At 30.9% G+C, this 13474-nt stretch overlaps 2 protein-coding genes and 1 non-coding gene across 3 annotated transcripts; 1 reads left to right on the top strand and 2 right to left on the bottom strand.

The window, feature by feature from the left end:
- The first annotated feature begins 4459 nt into the window (after nucleotides 1–4459).
- LOC130508413 (protein SHI RELATED SEQUENCE 2-like) lies at nucleotides 4460–6714 on the top strand. Its single transcript, XM_057003918.1, has 2 exons — nucleotides 4460–5687; nucleotides 6079–6714. Exons 1-2 carry the CDS (start codon nucleotides 5141–5143, stop codon nucleotides 6468–6470), a joined length of 939 nt encoding a protein of 312 aa, XP_056859898.1. The 5' UTR covers nucleotides 4460–5140; the 3' UTR covers nucleotides 6471–6714.
- Nucleotides 6715–8648: 1934 nt separating this feature from the next.
- Nucleotides 8649–11180, bottom strand: LOC130508412 (aldehyde dehydrogenase family 3 member F1-like). The gene is made up of 9 exons (XM_057003917.1): nucleotides 10830–11180; nucleotides 10570–10666; nucleotides 10281–10487; nucleotides 10073–10197; nucleotides 9880–9984; nucleotides 9634–9806; nucleotides 9461–9551; nucleotides 9226–9375; nucleotides 8649–9060 (listed from the first exon to the last, which is right to left on the bottom strand). The coding sequence occupies exons 1-9, from the start codon at nucleotides 11088–11090 to the stop codon at nucleotides 8824–8826; spliced, it is 1446 nt and encodes a 481-aa protein (XP_056859897.1). The 5' UTR covers nucleotides 11091–11180; the 3' UTR covers nucleotides 8649–8823.
- Nucleotides 11181–11941: 761 nt separating this feature from the next.
- On the bottom strand, nucleotides 11942–12013 carry TRNAP-CGG (transfer RNA proline (anticodon CGG)). The gene has a single exon. It is a non-coding gene; the product is annotated as a tRNA-Pro (tRNA).
- Nucleotides 12014–13474: the final 1461 nt, after the last annotated feature.

The following is a 13474-nucleotide window of genomic DNA, read 5'->3' as shown; positions in this document are numbered from 1 at the left end:
GAGTTGTGAAGTCTAGTAGCTCGGACATCAAACATGTGATGACTTGATATGACACTGACCGATCCTCCCTAGAGGTTGCAAGGGGACGCGATCCACTGACCAAAAAAAGTTTTGATTAAGGGTGGTAATTAGGGCTATCCAAATTCATATATATATATATATATATAATTACTGGTTCGACGTATATTTGTATTATGTACGGCGAAATTCATTAGCGATTTCGCTACAAAATAAATGAAATTAGTAGACCATTTTACATATATTTTCTAATAAAAATGTTATACAAACCCTATTTTATATCTACTTTTATAAGTCATCTAGCAAGTTTAGTGCTGCAGAAAAATGAAGAGACTCTTTCTTTCATTTCAGATTTTTTGGAATAGATTTTTTACTGATACTACCATATCTCATTTTGCATATTTTTTATGATATGCTATTTTTGATATTCAAATTTCCAATCATGGTTTTTTTTTTTAATCGTTATATAATGACAAAATAAAATAGACCGTTAAACCTAATGCTGAATTAAAGTAAGTAGTTTGCATAATCTATACTATTATTTGCGAAGTAAAATTTTGGATTCGAGCTCTCACGTTAAAAGTTAGAGTGGTTAATATCGTTTATACCCTTAATGAATAAAATATATAAATTAACTCCAAAATAAAAACGAATTAAAATGATTGAAAATAATAATAACAATAATAAGAAGAATTATCTGAAACCTAATATATATTAAAATATAAAATATGATATAAACACATATATATTGTGTTGTTATCTGAAATTATCTTTTAATAATAAATTAAACTAAAATAAAATAACACATAACTAAAGATTAATCAAGAAAAATTATCAGTTTTATATAACTGAAAAGAGAACATTTAGTTTATAATACTATATTCAAAGCGATTTTCTTTCTCTCACGTTAAAAGTTATAGCGTTTAAAATTTTCATTATTCTTAATACATAATTAAATTAGATTTGTTAATATAGAATTACTCACAAATTTAAAACGAATTTCATTAATTTGATTCTCATCATTATCTACAAAATTATATATTATGTGATCCAATAATATTTACATCAAAATTTTTTTTAAAATAAATATAAATCCATGTATATAGTTTTATGAATATTTTCAAGTTGTTTACATAATAAATATTTTTATTAAAATAAACTTTATTGTATATAAAATTAATATTTAATTAATTATTAAATATATCAAAGGCATGAAAATAATTTATTTTAATAATTTTGGATTCGAGCTCTCACGTTAAAAGTTAGAGTGGTTAATATCGTTTATACCTTTAATGAATAAAATATATAAATTAACTCCAAAATAAAAACGAATTAAAATGATTAAAAATAATAATAACAATAATAAGAAGAATTATCTGAAACCTAATATATATTAAAAAATAAAATATGATATAAACACATATATTGTGTTGTTATCTGAAACTATCTTTTAATAATAAATTAAACTAAATAAAACAACACATAACTAAAGATTAATCAAGAAAAATTATCAATTTTATATAACTGAAAAGAGAACATTTAGTTTATAATACTATATTCAAAGCGATTTTCTTTCTCTCACGTTAAAAGTTATAGCGTTTAAAATTTTCATTATTCTTAATACATAATTAAATTAGATTTGTTAATATAAAATTATTCACAAATTTAAAACAAATTTCATTAATTTGATTCTCATCATTATCTACAAAATTATATATTATGTGATCCAATAATATTTACATCAAAATATTTTAAAATAAATATAAATCCATGTATATATTTTTATGAATATATGAATATTTTCAAGTTGTTTACATAATAATTTTTTTTTATTAAAATAAACTTTATTGTATATAAAATTAATATTTAATTAATTATTAAATATATCAAAGGCATGAAAATAATTTATTTTAATGTTTCTCGAATTTATAATATATTTATTTAGTAATTTGTAAAATTATTAAGCCCGCAACTGCGGGCAAAACACCTAGTTGTGTAGTATAAGCATGCAATTTCATATAATCATAGCAATCTTACCATAGTACGATATAGTATCAATCTAATTCTTATTCACAAACACTATTTTGCGTCCTCTTTTATCTTTAATTCACAGTAGAAAGAATGGAATACAAAAAAAGTACACGTAGGTGGCGCAGTGTTCCCTTGTATAGCCTCAGAGAGTCCAAAGAGTAACATGCATTTTTCATCTTTCCTCGCTTCTTTTTTGGTAAATTTTTCTTTAACCTATTCAAATTACTCAATAACGAATATTAATATGTTCACTTGTTACAAACTTACAATCAATAAAAAGAGAACCTCTTTTCACTGCTCCGAATTTCTCTGTTTCCATAAACTATTATATTGTGAATGATTTTTTATACTATTGATCATTGGTCTATTCTTCACCGAATCATTAATTTTTTAGTCACTGAAATAATTATAAATATTTATTAATTTGCTACTTTCGCAATAATATTTTCGTTAGTTTTTGATGCATTACCTTAAATAGCAAAAAAAATGCCAACTCTTCTAGATGATATATCATTAGTCTAAGCTTCAGTTAGAGATCCCTAATCACAAAAGACTTAGATAGAGTACCATGAACTCGACACCCCAAAGAGATTAACATGATCATATATAAAATATTTTTTTCTTGATTCTACAAATAATAAGTAATTTTAAAGAGTAATGATAATATTTATGTAAATAACAAAAAATGTAGAATGTTTTGTAGTGTTATATAAACCGCTAGGCTGCTCAGATACAAATAGCTGAACCATATGAATTTGATTTTGTTTTTGTAGATTATTGTTTAGTTTGAACTTGATGCAATATACAAATTCTGATTGAAAAATGTTTATTGATGATCATGATGTGAATACAAAGGATTATATTAAGTTTGCGGTGTCAAAGAGAGAGATCAGCAAGAACAATGAGAATTATTTTAACCGTTACTTTTGTAAGTGTCTCTTAAGTGTTTGTAAATACCCTTCATCGATTCGCTTACTTTTTTATATTCTCCATTTTATTATGCCATTAAATCTGCGTGAACTCCAGCCGATTGCGAAGTGTTGGACCCAAATCCGTTTATTTGATAAACCTGTTGAGTAATGCAATTCATCTCTAACAATTATATCTGCCTACTTTGATTTTTAGTTTTCTTAACCCAGAAAAGAAAATAGTTGTCTTGATTTGGTCACAAATTAGTTACGTTTAATATAGACATCCATATGTATATATATTATTGGGAAATATAAATTTAGTATCGGATTATAACATCGTTTTGTTTGATATCCAAAATACCTAAGCTTACTTTTGGTTTCTTTTTGTTAAAGAAGCTTAATTGCTTAACTCGAGTAAGAGTATAAATAAGTAACAGTATAATTTCCTTAACAAAAGTAAAATTGTTTAAGTTATGAAAGAAAATCATTATTAAAGCTAAGTTAAAGTAAGCGAGAACCCTAATTAAGGCGTGTAGGTGAGCAATTACTATTCTTTGAGATTGGACAAAACAAAATCGTATAGTCAAGCGTTTAAAGATCTACAATCGCGTGAGATTTCAAATTAACCATAAATAATATACGATCTATTAATACGTACGGACACATGTGCTATTAAGTATGAGTACGTAAGATTATGTGTTAAATACTTAAACCTCAAGGAAGAACAATACTTAGGTTCACCCCGGGGTGAACTTATAAATTCACTTCTTTCCTTATTTTAGTCAAATTGCCATAAATATTAATATCACATTATAAATAAATTATAAATTACAAAAAAGTAAATTTTAAATCATAAACTCTAAATTCAAATCCTAAATCCAAATTTTAGTTTTTAAATTTTAAACCAAACCCTAAACCCTAAATCCAAACCTATACCCTAAACCCAAACTATATACCCTAAATCCTAAATCTAAATTTAAATCCTAGACCCTAAACCCAAACCATAAACCATAAACCCTAAACCCAAACTCTAAACCCTAAACCCAAACTCTAAACCCTAAATCCTAAACCTTAAACCCAAACTGTAAACCATAAACCCGAACTCTATACACTAAAATGTATTTGAAAATACATTTGATGATCATTAACCCAAAGGTATTTGAAAAATTTGGGTTTATGATTTACATTTTGGGTTTAAGGTTTAGGATTTAGTGTTTAGAGTTTGGGTTTAGGGTTTAGAGTTTGGGTTTAGGGTTTATGGTTTGAGTTTAGGGTTTAGGATTTAAATTTAGATTTAAGATTTAGGATATAGATTTGGGTTTAGGGTATGGTTTAAAATTAAAAATCTAAGATTTGGATTTAGGGTTCGAATTTAGAGTTTATGATTTAAAGTTTACTTTTTTGTAATTTATAATTTATTTATTTATGTGACATTAATATTTATGGCAATATAATTGAAATAAGGAAAGAGGTGAATTCATAAGTTCACCTCGGGGTGAATCCAAATATTGTTCCTCAAAGAACTAATTACATTGTTACATTTAAAGATGCCATTCGCCACGTGGCGAACTCTGGTCCATGAGATGAGAACAAGAAAGCATGTTACCGCTGGATCATCCCCGTGGGTTTGAAACTCTGAGTCGGGAGTAGAGAGAGAGAGTCATTGTTTAATGATATTTATTTCATAAGGACATAACTAGAAGAGTTTTCTTCAGACAAAGCCGAAGTGAGAAGAGGAAAGAAAAGCTTTTCACTTTGGTTTCGTAGAATCTGCAAAAGCCCAAATCAGAGTGTTAGAAAGAGAGAGAGAGGGAGAGACTTAAATTCTGGGGATGAGCAGAGCAGAAGAAAGAGAAAGCTCAAACCCCCACGGCGGCGTTGCAGAAATCAATATATAGAATAATAAAGTTTTTTATAAACAGGCAGCTTAAATTCTTCTTTCTTTCTTTTCTTTTTTGTTTCTTCTTTCTTACTTTCTCTCACTTCAACTACTCACTACACACTTTTTGTTCCGAGAGAGATCTTGGAAAGCACTGGAATTTTGATAGGAAGAGAAAGCAATACCCACGAGTGAAAATTATAAAAAGAAAATAGTCTTAAGAATTTCATGGTAATTAGGGTTTTTGTAGTATGTATATTATTGGGTCAAGATTAGGGTTTGAAGTGTTAGGTCTTAGGAAATGGCTGGGATGTTTTCGTTAGGAGGAAACAACAACAACGGAGAAGAAGAAAATCAACAACAAGAAGAAAAGACAAATTGGGTTTGGTATAGATCAAACACAAACACCAATAATATTAACCCAAGCTCGAGCGTATGGCAGATTCCACCAGAGCAGCAGCTTCTCATGCATCATCATCAACCACAAACACAACAACAAAGCCTGGATCTTTATCCAGGTCATCAGATCGACGTCTCTGATTTAGCCACATCATCAAGATCCATCACCATAAGCTGTCGGGACTGTGGGAACCAAGCCAAGAAAGACTGCACTCACATGCGTTGCAGGACTTGCTGTAAGAGCCGTGGCTTTGATTGTTCCACTCATGTAAGGAGCACGTGGATCCCCGTTGCCAGACGCCGTGAGAGACAACAGCAGCTTCATATGTCCACATCTGGAGGCAGCGGCGGAAGCGGCAGTGGAGGCGGCGGTTCGAGTATCCCTAAACGTCATAGGGATACTACTCTTCCGGGAACATTATCTACTGACCTGCCATCCGACTCAGCAGGTTATTAGTCTTAGATTTGTTTTATTAATTCAGATAACTTCAGATTAAAACCATAAGTCTCTTTACCGTGTTTTGTTAGAATAATTTTGGATAGTTTTACTTCACACTTGACTATTTGCGTTTATGTTTCCATTTTCTACTTAGTTTTTTTTTGCATTTTAGAATACAAAATTCTAATTTTTATGCTTTTCCTAACAAAAAAACATTTTAAAACTTTTAATACCGTTTGTGTTTGCAATTTTCAAAAAAAAGTTTGATAAAAAAACATTAGGCTAGCTTTCAAAGGAGTAATATATAATTTAACCTGGATAACGATCGTCAAGGATCTATTGTTTATGTGCATTGTTTTTTTGTGTGTTGCTTCTAAAACTTGATGTGTGTTTGTTTCTAGGGTTAGAAATAGAGGAGGCAAGTTTTCCGCCGGAAGTGAGCTCTGATGCGCTTTTCCGGTGCGTAAAAATGAGCGGCGTAGACGACGGAGGAGAAGATGGTCAATACGCTTATCAAACGACAGTGAACATCGGAGGTCATCTCTTCAAAGGAATTCTATATGACCAAGGCCCTGAAAGCAGCTACGTGAGTGGTGGCAGTGGTGGAAGCGATCATCAAAGCTCATCTGCAGGTGGTGGAAATCCATTTAATACTCCGGCAGTGGCTGACGGTGGAGGAGGATCGTCGACGATGTTTGTAGATCCTAATTCAAGTGGTTACTATTCAAGTAATATGGCGACTATGTTCGCGCCACCAGGTACGCAATTTTATCAAAACCCACCAAGATCTTGAATAAACCAAGAACTCGATAATTTATATTTAAAAAATATATTGATTTTATATATGTAATGTGTTGTTTTGTGTTTTTTTCTATCAATCATACTACATAGACGATATTGCAAAACGGTTCAACATCTGCATGTTTGTTTATCACTGTGTGCAATGTATGTGTTTAATTTTATATTTCAATTGTACGGTAATGGATATTTTTTATAAATGTTGAGTATTCGTGGTTTATATAAACATGTATACTTTTTGGTTCTCGATACGTTTTTTTCGTCCATGTTTATGCCGATGTTGCCGGTTGCTTCTCCCATTGGATAAACACGAGAGATTCTTTAGGTTATGATATTGGATAAATTTAATATTTTCATAAGGTAGACTGAAGTCTATCAAGATTTAAAGGTAAACTGAATAAAGTAAATTAAACAGTGATAACGACAGGAAAGCAAATGAGGGCAAATATTTTCAAAATACGATTATCGTACTGGCCGGTCCTATATATCGTCACTTCGTCTTTCAGTGTTCTAGCTAGTTCGCAGTAAATTGGTGTTTGAAAAATTATAAAAAGGGAATATGTATATATGATAATTAATATTCTAACGAATTTCATAAACACAAATTATGGAAGCTTGTGAATTTATATAAATTCTTCTGCCACCACTTGACTATGGTTAGAGCACTGGTAGATAAAACAATTAGTTTTAGAGTTTGTATTATGTATTATTTATTGTTCATAAGATTTCAATGAAAAGCTCCTAATAGAACATTTTTCTGGAGTTAAATTAGTGTCACTTTAAAAAAAAATTAGTGTTACTTATTTTAGATTATACAAGACACTAAATAATATTCCAATTACAAAACAAAGACATGAACATTAATACTTTTTTCTTTGAGACGTTCTGACGCCAATGATTTTATCATAACAAAAATATTATAGTTACTGTACCCACAAAATTCTTTCTATATTCCATTATCTTCGTCTAAGAAACATCCGCCATAAGATGTGCATAAATATCACGAAATCATAACCAACGAGCCCGTTAGTGATAGAATAAAAGCTATTAGTTAAATTTTTATCAGTGTAAAGACTCATTCACATATTTTGTAAGCGTTTCTTGTTAATCTAATTACGCACACATATTCACCAGAAGTTAGGAAACCATAACAATATATAAATAGCATTTGATCAAAAAAAAATAGCCAATCTAATCCTAATTATTCGGGTAATAGACATGTGTATATGTAACAATGCATACAAATCCTTATAATGTTCACTTTGTTAACTAAACACTAAAGAAAGGGAAACAAAAAAAACGATTAGATCACCTCAAGTTCACATACTTTAGGCTTGGGAACGTACCTTGTCTGACAAGTCACCCATACTCCTTGATTATGAACTCTCCAAGAGTGAAGGACACAACTAAAAGAGATATGGTTTCTGGTTGGATTTGAGTTCAAGAAGATACATATAACACATAACCAGAGAGAGAGAGAGAGTGAAGTAAAGATGAAATTAATAATAATGAGGAATGATGCAGAGATTGGATATGAAGAGGGGCAAGTAAGGGAGACGTACCAACCAACCAAGAAAAAGAAGAAGCTAGCTAGGGTTTTGGTAGAGCTCTTTACTTAGGGTGGGGATGAAAGAAACTGGCTCAGTGATGCAGTAACCTATAATTGTGTGTGTGCCCATACTTTTCATCAGCTTTTTTTTTCTTCTTTTTTCCTTTGGACAAGGCTCGTATACCTTTTCTCACATAGACACGACCCTGTATAGGTATATTACTGTGTATGTGTGTATATAGGTATACGGTTGAGTGGTCCTTTTATTAATACCAATATTTGTAGATGAATATTGTGAGTTTTCAAGTATCACTTTATTCTTACATTTTCTAATAATTAAAATGGTTCTTCCAAGTATCATTTGATCATTAACCAAAAAGTATAATTCCACTACCACCTAATTCGATATTGCCTATATTGTTTTACGTAATTCCAAATAAAACTTTTTAAACTAATCTTGAGATCTATCGTCGAAAACTGCCGCTATCTTGCAGTCAGAATTTCTTACAATTTTTTTGATTAATACTAATATATTTTCTTTAAACGGGGTTACTAAGAATATATATCGGTATAAATATACATTAGATGTAAAAAATACTAGATATAATATCTCGAGCTTGAATAACAGTTCAATCAAACTTATTAGGTGAAGATATGAAAATCAAAGCTTGAATGACAGTTGAATCAAACTTATTAGGTGAAGACACAAAAATCAAACATAAAGTGATATGGATCAGTCTCATATGTATGTGTATATTTTGTGCGTGCGTGTGTGTCTCTTCGTCAGTACTCTCTGGTTTTATTTTGTAAGACCAAGGATAAAGAGAACAAGCTTGAAGTAAGCTTCACGAAAGGCGAGTCTAAGAAAGGTGAGCTTGAAGCTGTTCCATGGAGGGTATCGAGCTTCAAGATCCGCTGCTAAGCTTCCTTCCATTATTGCCTTCTCGTGACTAAAACATTCGAATGAGTATTTCCCGTGATACCTTCCTATTCCACTCTCTCCCACTCCTCCAAAGGGCAATGCATCACACATATACTGAAATTTCAATAACACTTGAAGATATGAGACAATTATAAATTGTCTATAAGCAGAATCAAAAATCAAACGTTAACTGGATTCGAGACTTTTTCTTTGTTTCTAATATCCAAGAAATGCCGAAATTAAACCTAGGTTAGTTTTAATAGCAAATACTATATATACCTGGATCATGACATCGTTGAAAGTAACACTTCCGGAAGATGTTTCTGACAAGATTCTAGTTTTAAGGTTTTCGTCTTTGGTGAATGCATAGATGGCAAGTGGTTTTGGTTTTGACTTGATGAACCCTATGCTTTCTTGGATGTCACGTAACTTCATTACATCAGATGAAATAATCAGCAACGGTTGTCTACTCTAGTCAGTAATTTGTTTGACTGTATAGTTTAAACATGCTTACTGTGATAATAGGGAGAATTGGGCCAAATATTTCTTCATTCATTATCTCAGAATCAAGAGGAGGATTCAACAAGATCGTTGGCTCAATATACCTGTCAAAAGAAAATTTAGGTTAAAGAACTCGTAGAACTGATTTCGTGTGATGCAAGAAACATGTTTAAGTCAAAAGCTTACAGCTTCTCTTCATCCATGGAGCCGCCATAAACGATTGAAGCTTGAACACCAGGATCATTAAGAAGACGAGCCAATCTCTGAAAGTGTTTCTTGGTGACGATCCTAGAGAGACATCCAGATTCTTTAGGGTTTTCCCCAAAGAAAGACCTTATCATCGGCTTCAACATTTCAATCTATAGAAAACCATTGAACTCTTAGACCTACTACAGAAACAGCATTTGCATATTTATTTGTCTGTAGACATACCAGAGAAGACGCGAAGCTCTGTTCTACAAGAACGTAATCTACGGAGATACAAGCTTGTCCACTGCAAGAACCCCACTTCCCTCCCGAGATTCTCTTCACAACAGACTATACATGCTCATCACCAATAATCAAATTTCAGATACTTTCAATCACGTCAAACAGGAGCTAAGGAGAACAGAGCAAAGCCACATACCTTCATGTCCTTTGAAACAGAGTGGTGATCAACAATGGTGGGACATTTTCCACCAAGCTCTAATGTCACTGGAGTCAAATACTCTGCAGCCGCCGCCATTATGATTTTTCCAATTTTTGGACTCCCTACGATCAAACAATAACAATTACGTGAACTCCACTACAAGCGAGTCATCGAGTGTTTAGGGGTGAATTGAATTATATCATACCAGTGAAGAAGATCTTGTCCCATTGATGCTTCAAGAGGATAGTGGCGACATCAGGACCTCCTTCGATAACCTTAATCGCTTTACTGTCGAGATAAGACGGGATTGTCTTGGCTAAGAATGCAGATGCATTAGGGCTTAATTCAGAAGCCTTGAGCAACACGGTATTTCCTGCTGATATTGCCCCAATCATTGGGTCCAAAGACAAAGCTGGCCACAAACAATATAAAAGTTACAAATTTATCTATATGAACAAATAAAAATGAAACTTATTCAAGATCTGAAAGCTTACATATAGGAAAGTTCCAGCTAGACAGAACAAGAACCGCCCCATACGGTTCTGAGATCACTTTCCCAGTTGATGGATAGAACAACAGAGGAAGGTTGCTCTGTTTTTTCATTAACAAGCAAACAATTATCCAAACAAGCAAACAAAAAAACTGGTTAATATTTCTTTCAATTTCTTTTAAGATAGTTGAGTTTCCTAATCCGGAAACTATATTACATCATACTGCAGCTGTTAAATATGTGCATACAGTGTAAGGTTCTTACCTTTTTGGGAACGACCCATTTATCAAGACAGTTTAGAGCAGTGGTAGCAGATCTCATGACAAAGCCAAGCTCATCTCTGAATGCTTCAGTACTATGTTTACCCAAATCTTGAAACAGAACATCACACATCTTGTCTTCATTGTCTTTAACCATCTCGATTATAGCTTCGAGTTGTGTCTTCCTCCACTTTACACTCCTCGTCCTCCCGCTCGCAAACGTCTCTCGCATCTCTCTCAAGCTCTGATCCACAGTCTCATCCATGGCTTCTCTCGCTAACTCTCTCTCTCTCTCTGATCTGTTCTGAAGCAGAGTTTGGTTGTTAAAAAAGCTCCCTGCTTATTTTCTTTTATTGCCTCTTTTGGAACGAGAGTGTTTCAACCACTTATAGGTGGTGGTTAAAAGTGGAAATAGTAAGGTAAACATTAAATTGGGTTCTGATGTCTTAAGGTTTATAAATTGTTATCATGAACGTGAAAGTCAATATCTTTGAATTAAATCTTATACTACTTGATAAGACTTATTGAGTTTTCACATGTAACATGTTAATTGTTAGATATTTTCTACAAAGACTAATATATTATGGATCGGTCATCGGTGACATTAATTGGTGTCCATATTGTCTACCTATAATAAAGTCCGGGGTACGTCTGGTTACTGGTTAGTGGCACCGGTTATTAAATGCTTCATTGCTCGTGATATCAAATTCTATAAAGTTCTATTACTTTGTTTTGTTGAATAAAGTAGTAGCATGGAGGCTAATTGATACGATTATTATAATATAGTTGGGAAACTTCAATACGTTTTGAAACGCCAATAGTACTGTACTCTCATTAGGTGGTGAATATTCTTGTGTGGCTATGGTTGGGAATATAGTCATAAAAGCTAATCCGATCTGATCTTCAGAAAAAAAGTTAATATATAGTGTAATTTTCATTTACGGAGAAAATGATATGTACAGATATTATAGTTTCAATTGTGTTTGCTGAAGCCCATGGGCTATTTAGTCATGTAAACGTACTTTACCAGGTAAGTAACCGTATTGTACATTTTTCATTGCGTTAACAAAATCTAGCGGGGGAAAAGATATTATAGAGAAATTAAAAAACAAAGAAGGGGTGTTCCGAGAATCGAACTCGGGACCTCTCGCACCCGAAGCGAGAATCATACCACTAGACCAAACACCCAATTGCTAGATTTATAGTAGATTTCTTATATATTTAATATCATTTTTCATGTGGTTTATGGGTTTAAGTTTAATTAATACAAGCCTATGCTGCTAATGATATATATATATACTAGGTGTTGTCCTGCACCATGTGCAGTAAAAAAAATTCAAAAATATTTTTTAACAGATAAATATAAATTATATTTAATATTTTATTAATATTTTAAATTTTCTTGTTTTTAATCAATATTTTAATATAAATTTGATTTAACTGAACATTAAAATTAAGAACAAGACAATTTTATTTATTTTGAATTATATTTAAGAATGTGCATGTATATATTTAAAATTATAATCTTAGGTAGATTTTTCTATCTATTTATTTTAATTAAATACATTAAATAAATATGTAAAATTTCATAATTATCAAAAATTAAAATTAAATAATATTTATAAAATCTGTAGATATATATAAGAAACTAATAATTTTATGATTTAATTTGATTTAATTTGATTTTATGATTTAATTTTTATAATTTTCTAAAAATATGTATATATTTTTGAAAATATTTTAATTTAAATGATATTTCGAAATTTGAAATGCCATAATTGAATATATTTATTTAATGATGATTTATGAGTTATTAACATATTTTAAAAAAGTCCAAAAATATAAATTGACAACAAATGTAATATATGAGTTATTACCATATTTAAAAAAATTACTAAAAATATAAATTAACATTAAATATAATTATACATATCATATTAATCTATAAGACATGTCATCAATTTTAATAGTCATGTCATATTATTTTTGTGAGAATGATTATAGAGAAGACATGTGGCAAAATCACTTCTCAAATATAGTCTAGTGGATATATATATATGTATGTATACCTTTCATGTGTAATCTACATATGCTTATGTTGCTAGTAATCTATCATATATGTATCGTTATTTGTAATATATATTTGCTTGTGTTGCTAGTAAATTTAGTTACGTGATTCGTATGAACATGATATTATTTTGAAATTCAAGTCAAAATGTAGGTGTCTGCACGTTCGAGTAAAACAAAACAGTTACTAGTTTTGGAGCTTATCCTTTATTTTTAACCAAAGTATACAATACTTCTATGCGTGTTGGTGGATTCACAATTAGTCTAGTTGAACTGGCTCCAACTCCACTCTATTTTTTACTTTAAAATAGAGTTTAGAGTAAAAAATGCTTTAATGGATTCTATTTTCACTCTATAATAGAATGAAAAATAGGTTTATTCCAAATATAGAGTAAGTTGTTTTTTTTGTTCATCACTCTATTTTCTATTCTAAAATAAAATATTAATGGAACAAACTTCATTTTTATTATAGATTCACTCGTAAAAAATAGAGTGAATTCTTAGAGATGCTCTTACAGAATTCAAGGAGTTTCATTAGGGTTTACACCAATATATCTATGCGGTTACAATGTTCTGAAGAAA

This window comes from Raphanus sativus, chromosome 2 (genome assembly GCF_000801105.2).
Source record: "Raphanus sativus cultivar WK10039 chromosome 2, ASM80110v3, whole genome shotgun sequence".
NCBI classification, from domain to species: Eukaryota; Viridiplantae; Streptophyta; class Magnoliopsida; order Brassicales; family Brassicaceae; genus Raphanus; species Raphanus sativus.
Note: the sequence above shows the minus strand (reverse complement) of the source record. Positions and strands in the feature narration are given on the sequence as shown.

Excerpts from the sequence above, each read along its gene's own strand:
- LOC130508413 (XM_057003918.1), top strand. The coding sequence starts at position 5,141 with ATGGCTGGGATGTTTTCGTTAGGAGGAAACAACAACAACGGAGAAGAA. Across the intron at positions 5,688-6,078 it reads CCTGCCATCCGACTCAGCAG|GGTTAGAAATAGAGGAGGCA; the intron begins GTTATTAGTCTT and ends GTTTGTTTCTAG.
- LOC130508412 (XM_057003917.1), bottom strand. The coding sequence starts at position 11,090 with ATGGATGAGACTGTGGATCAGAGCTTGAGAGAGATGCGAGAGACGTTT. Across the intron at positions 10,667-10,829 it reads AATGGGTCGTTCCCAAAAAG|AGCAACCTTCCTCTGTTGTT; the intron begins GTAAGAACCTTA and ends ATGAAAAAACAG. Across the intron at positions 9,061-9,225 it reads TCAACGATGTCATGATCCAG|TATATGTGTGATGCATTGCC; the intron begins GTATATATAGTA and ends TTGAAATTTCAG.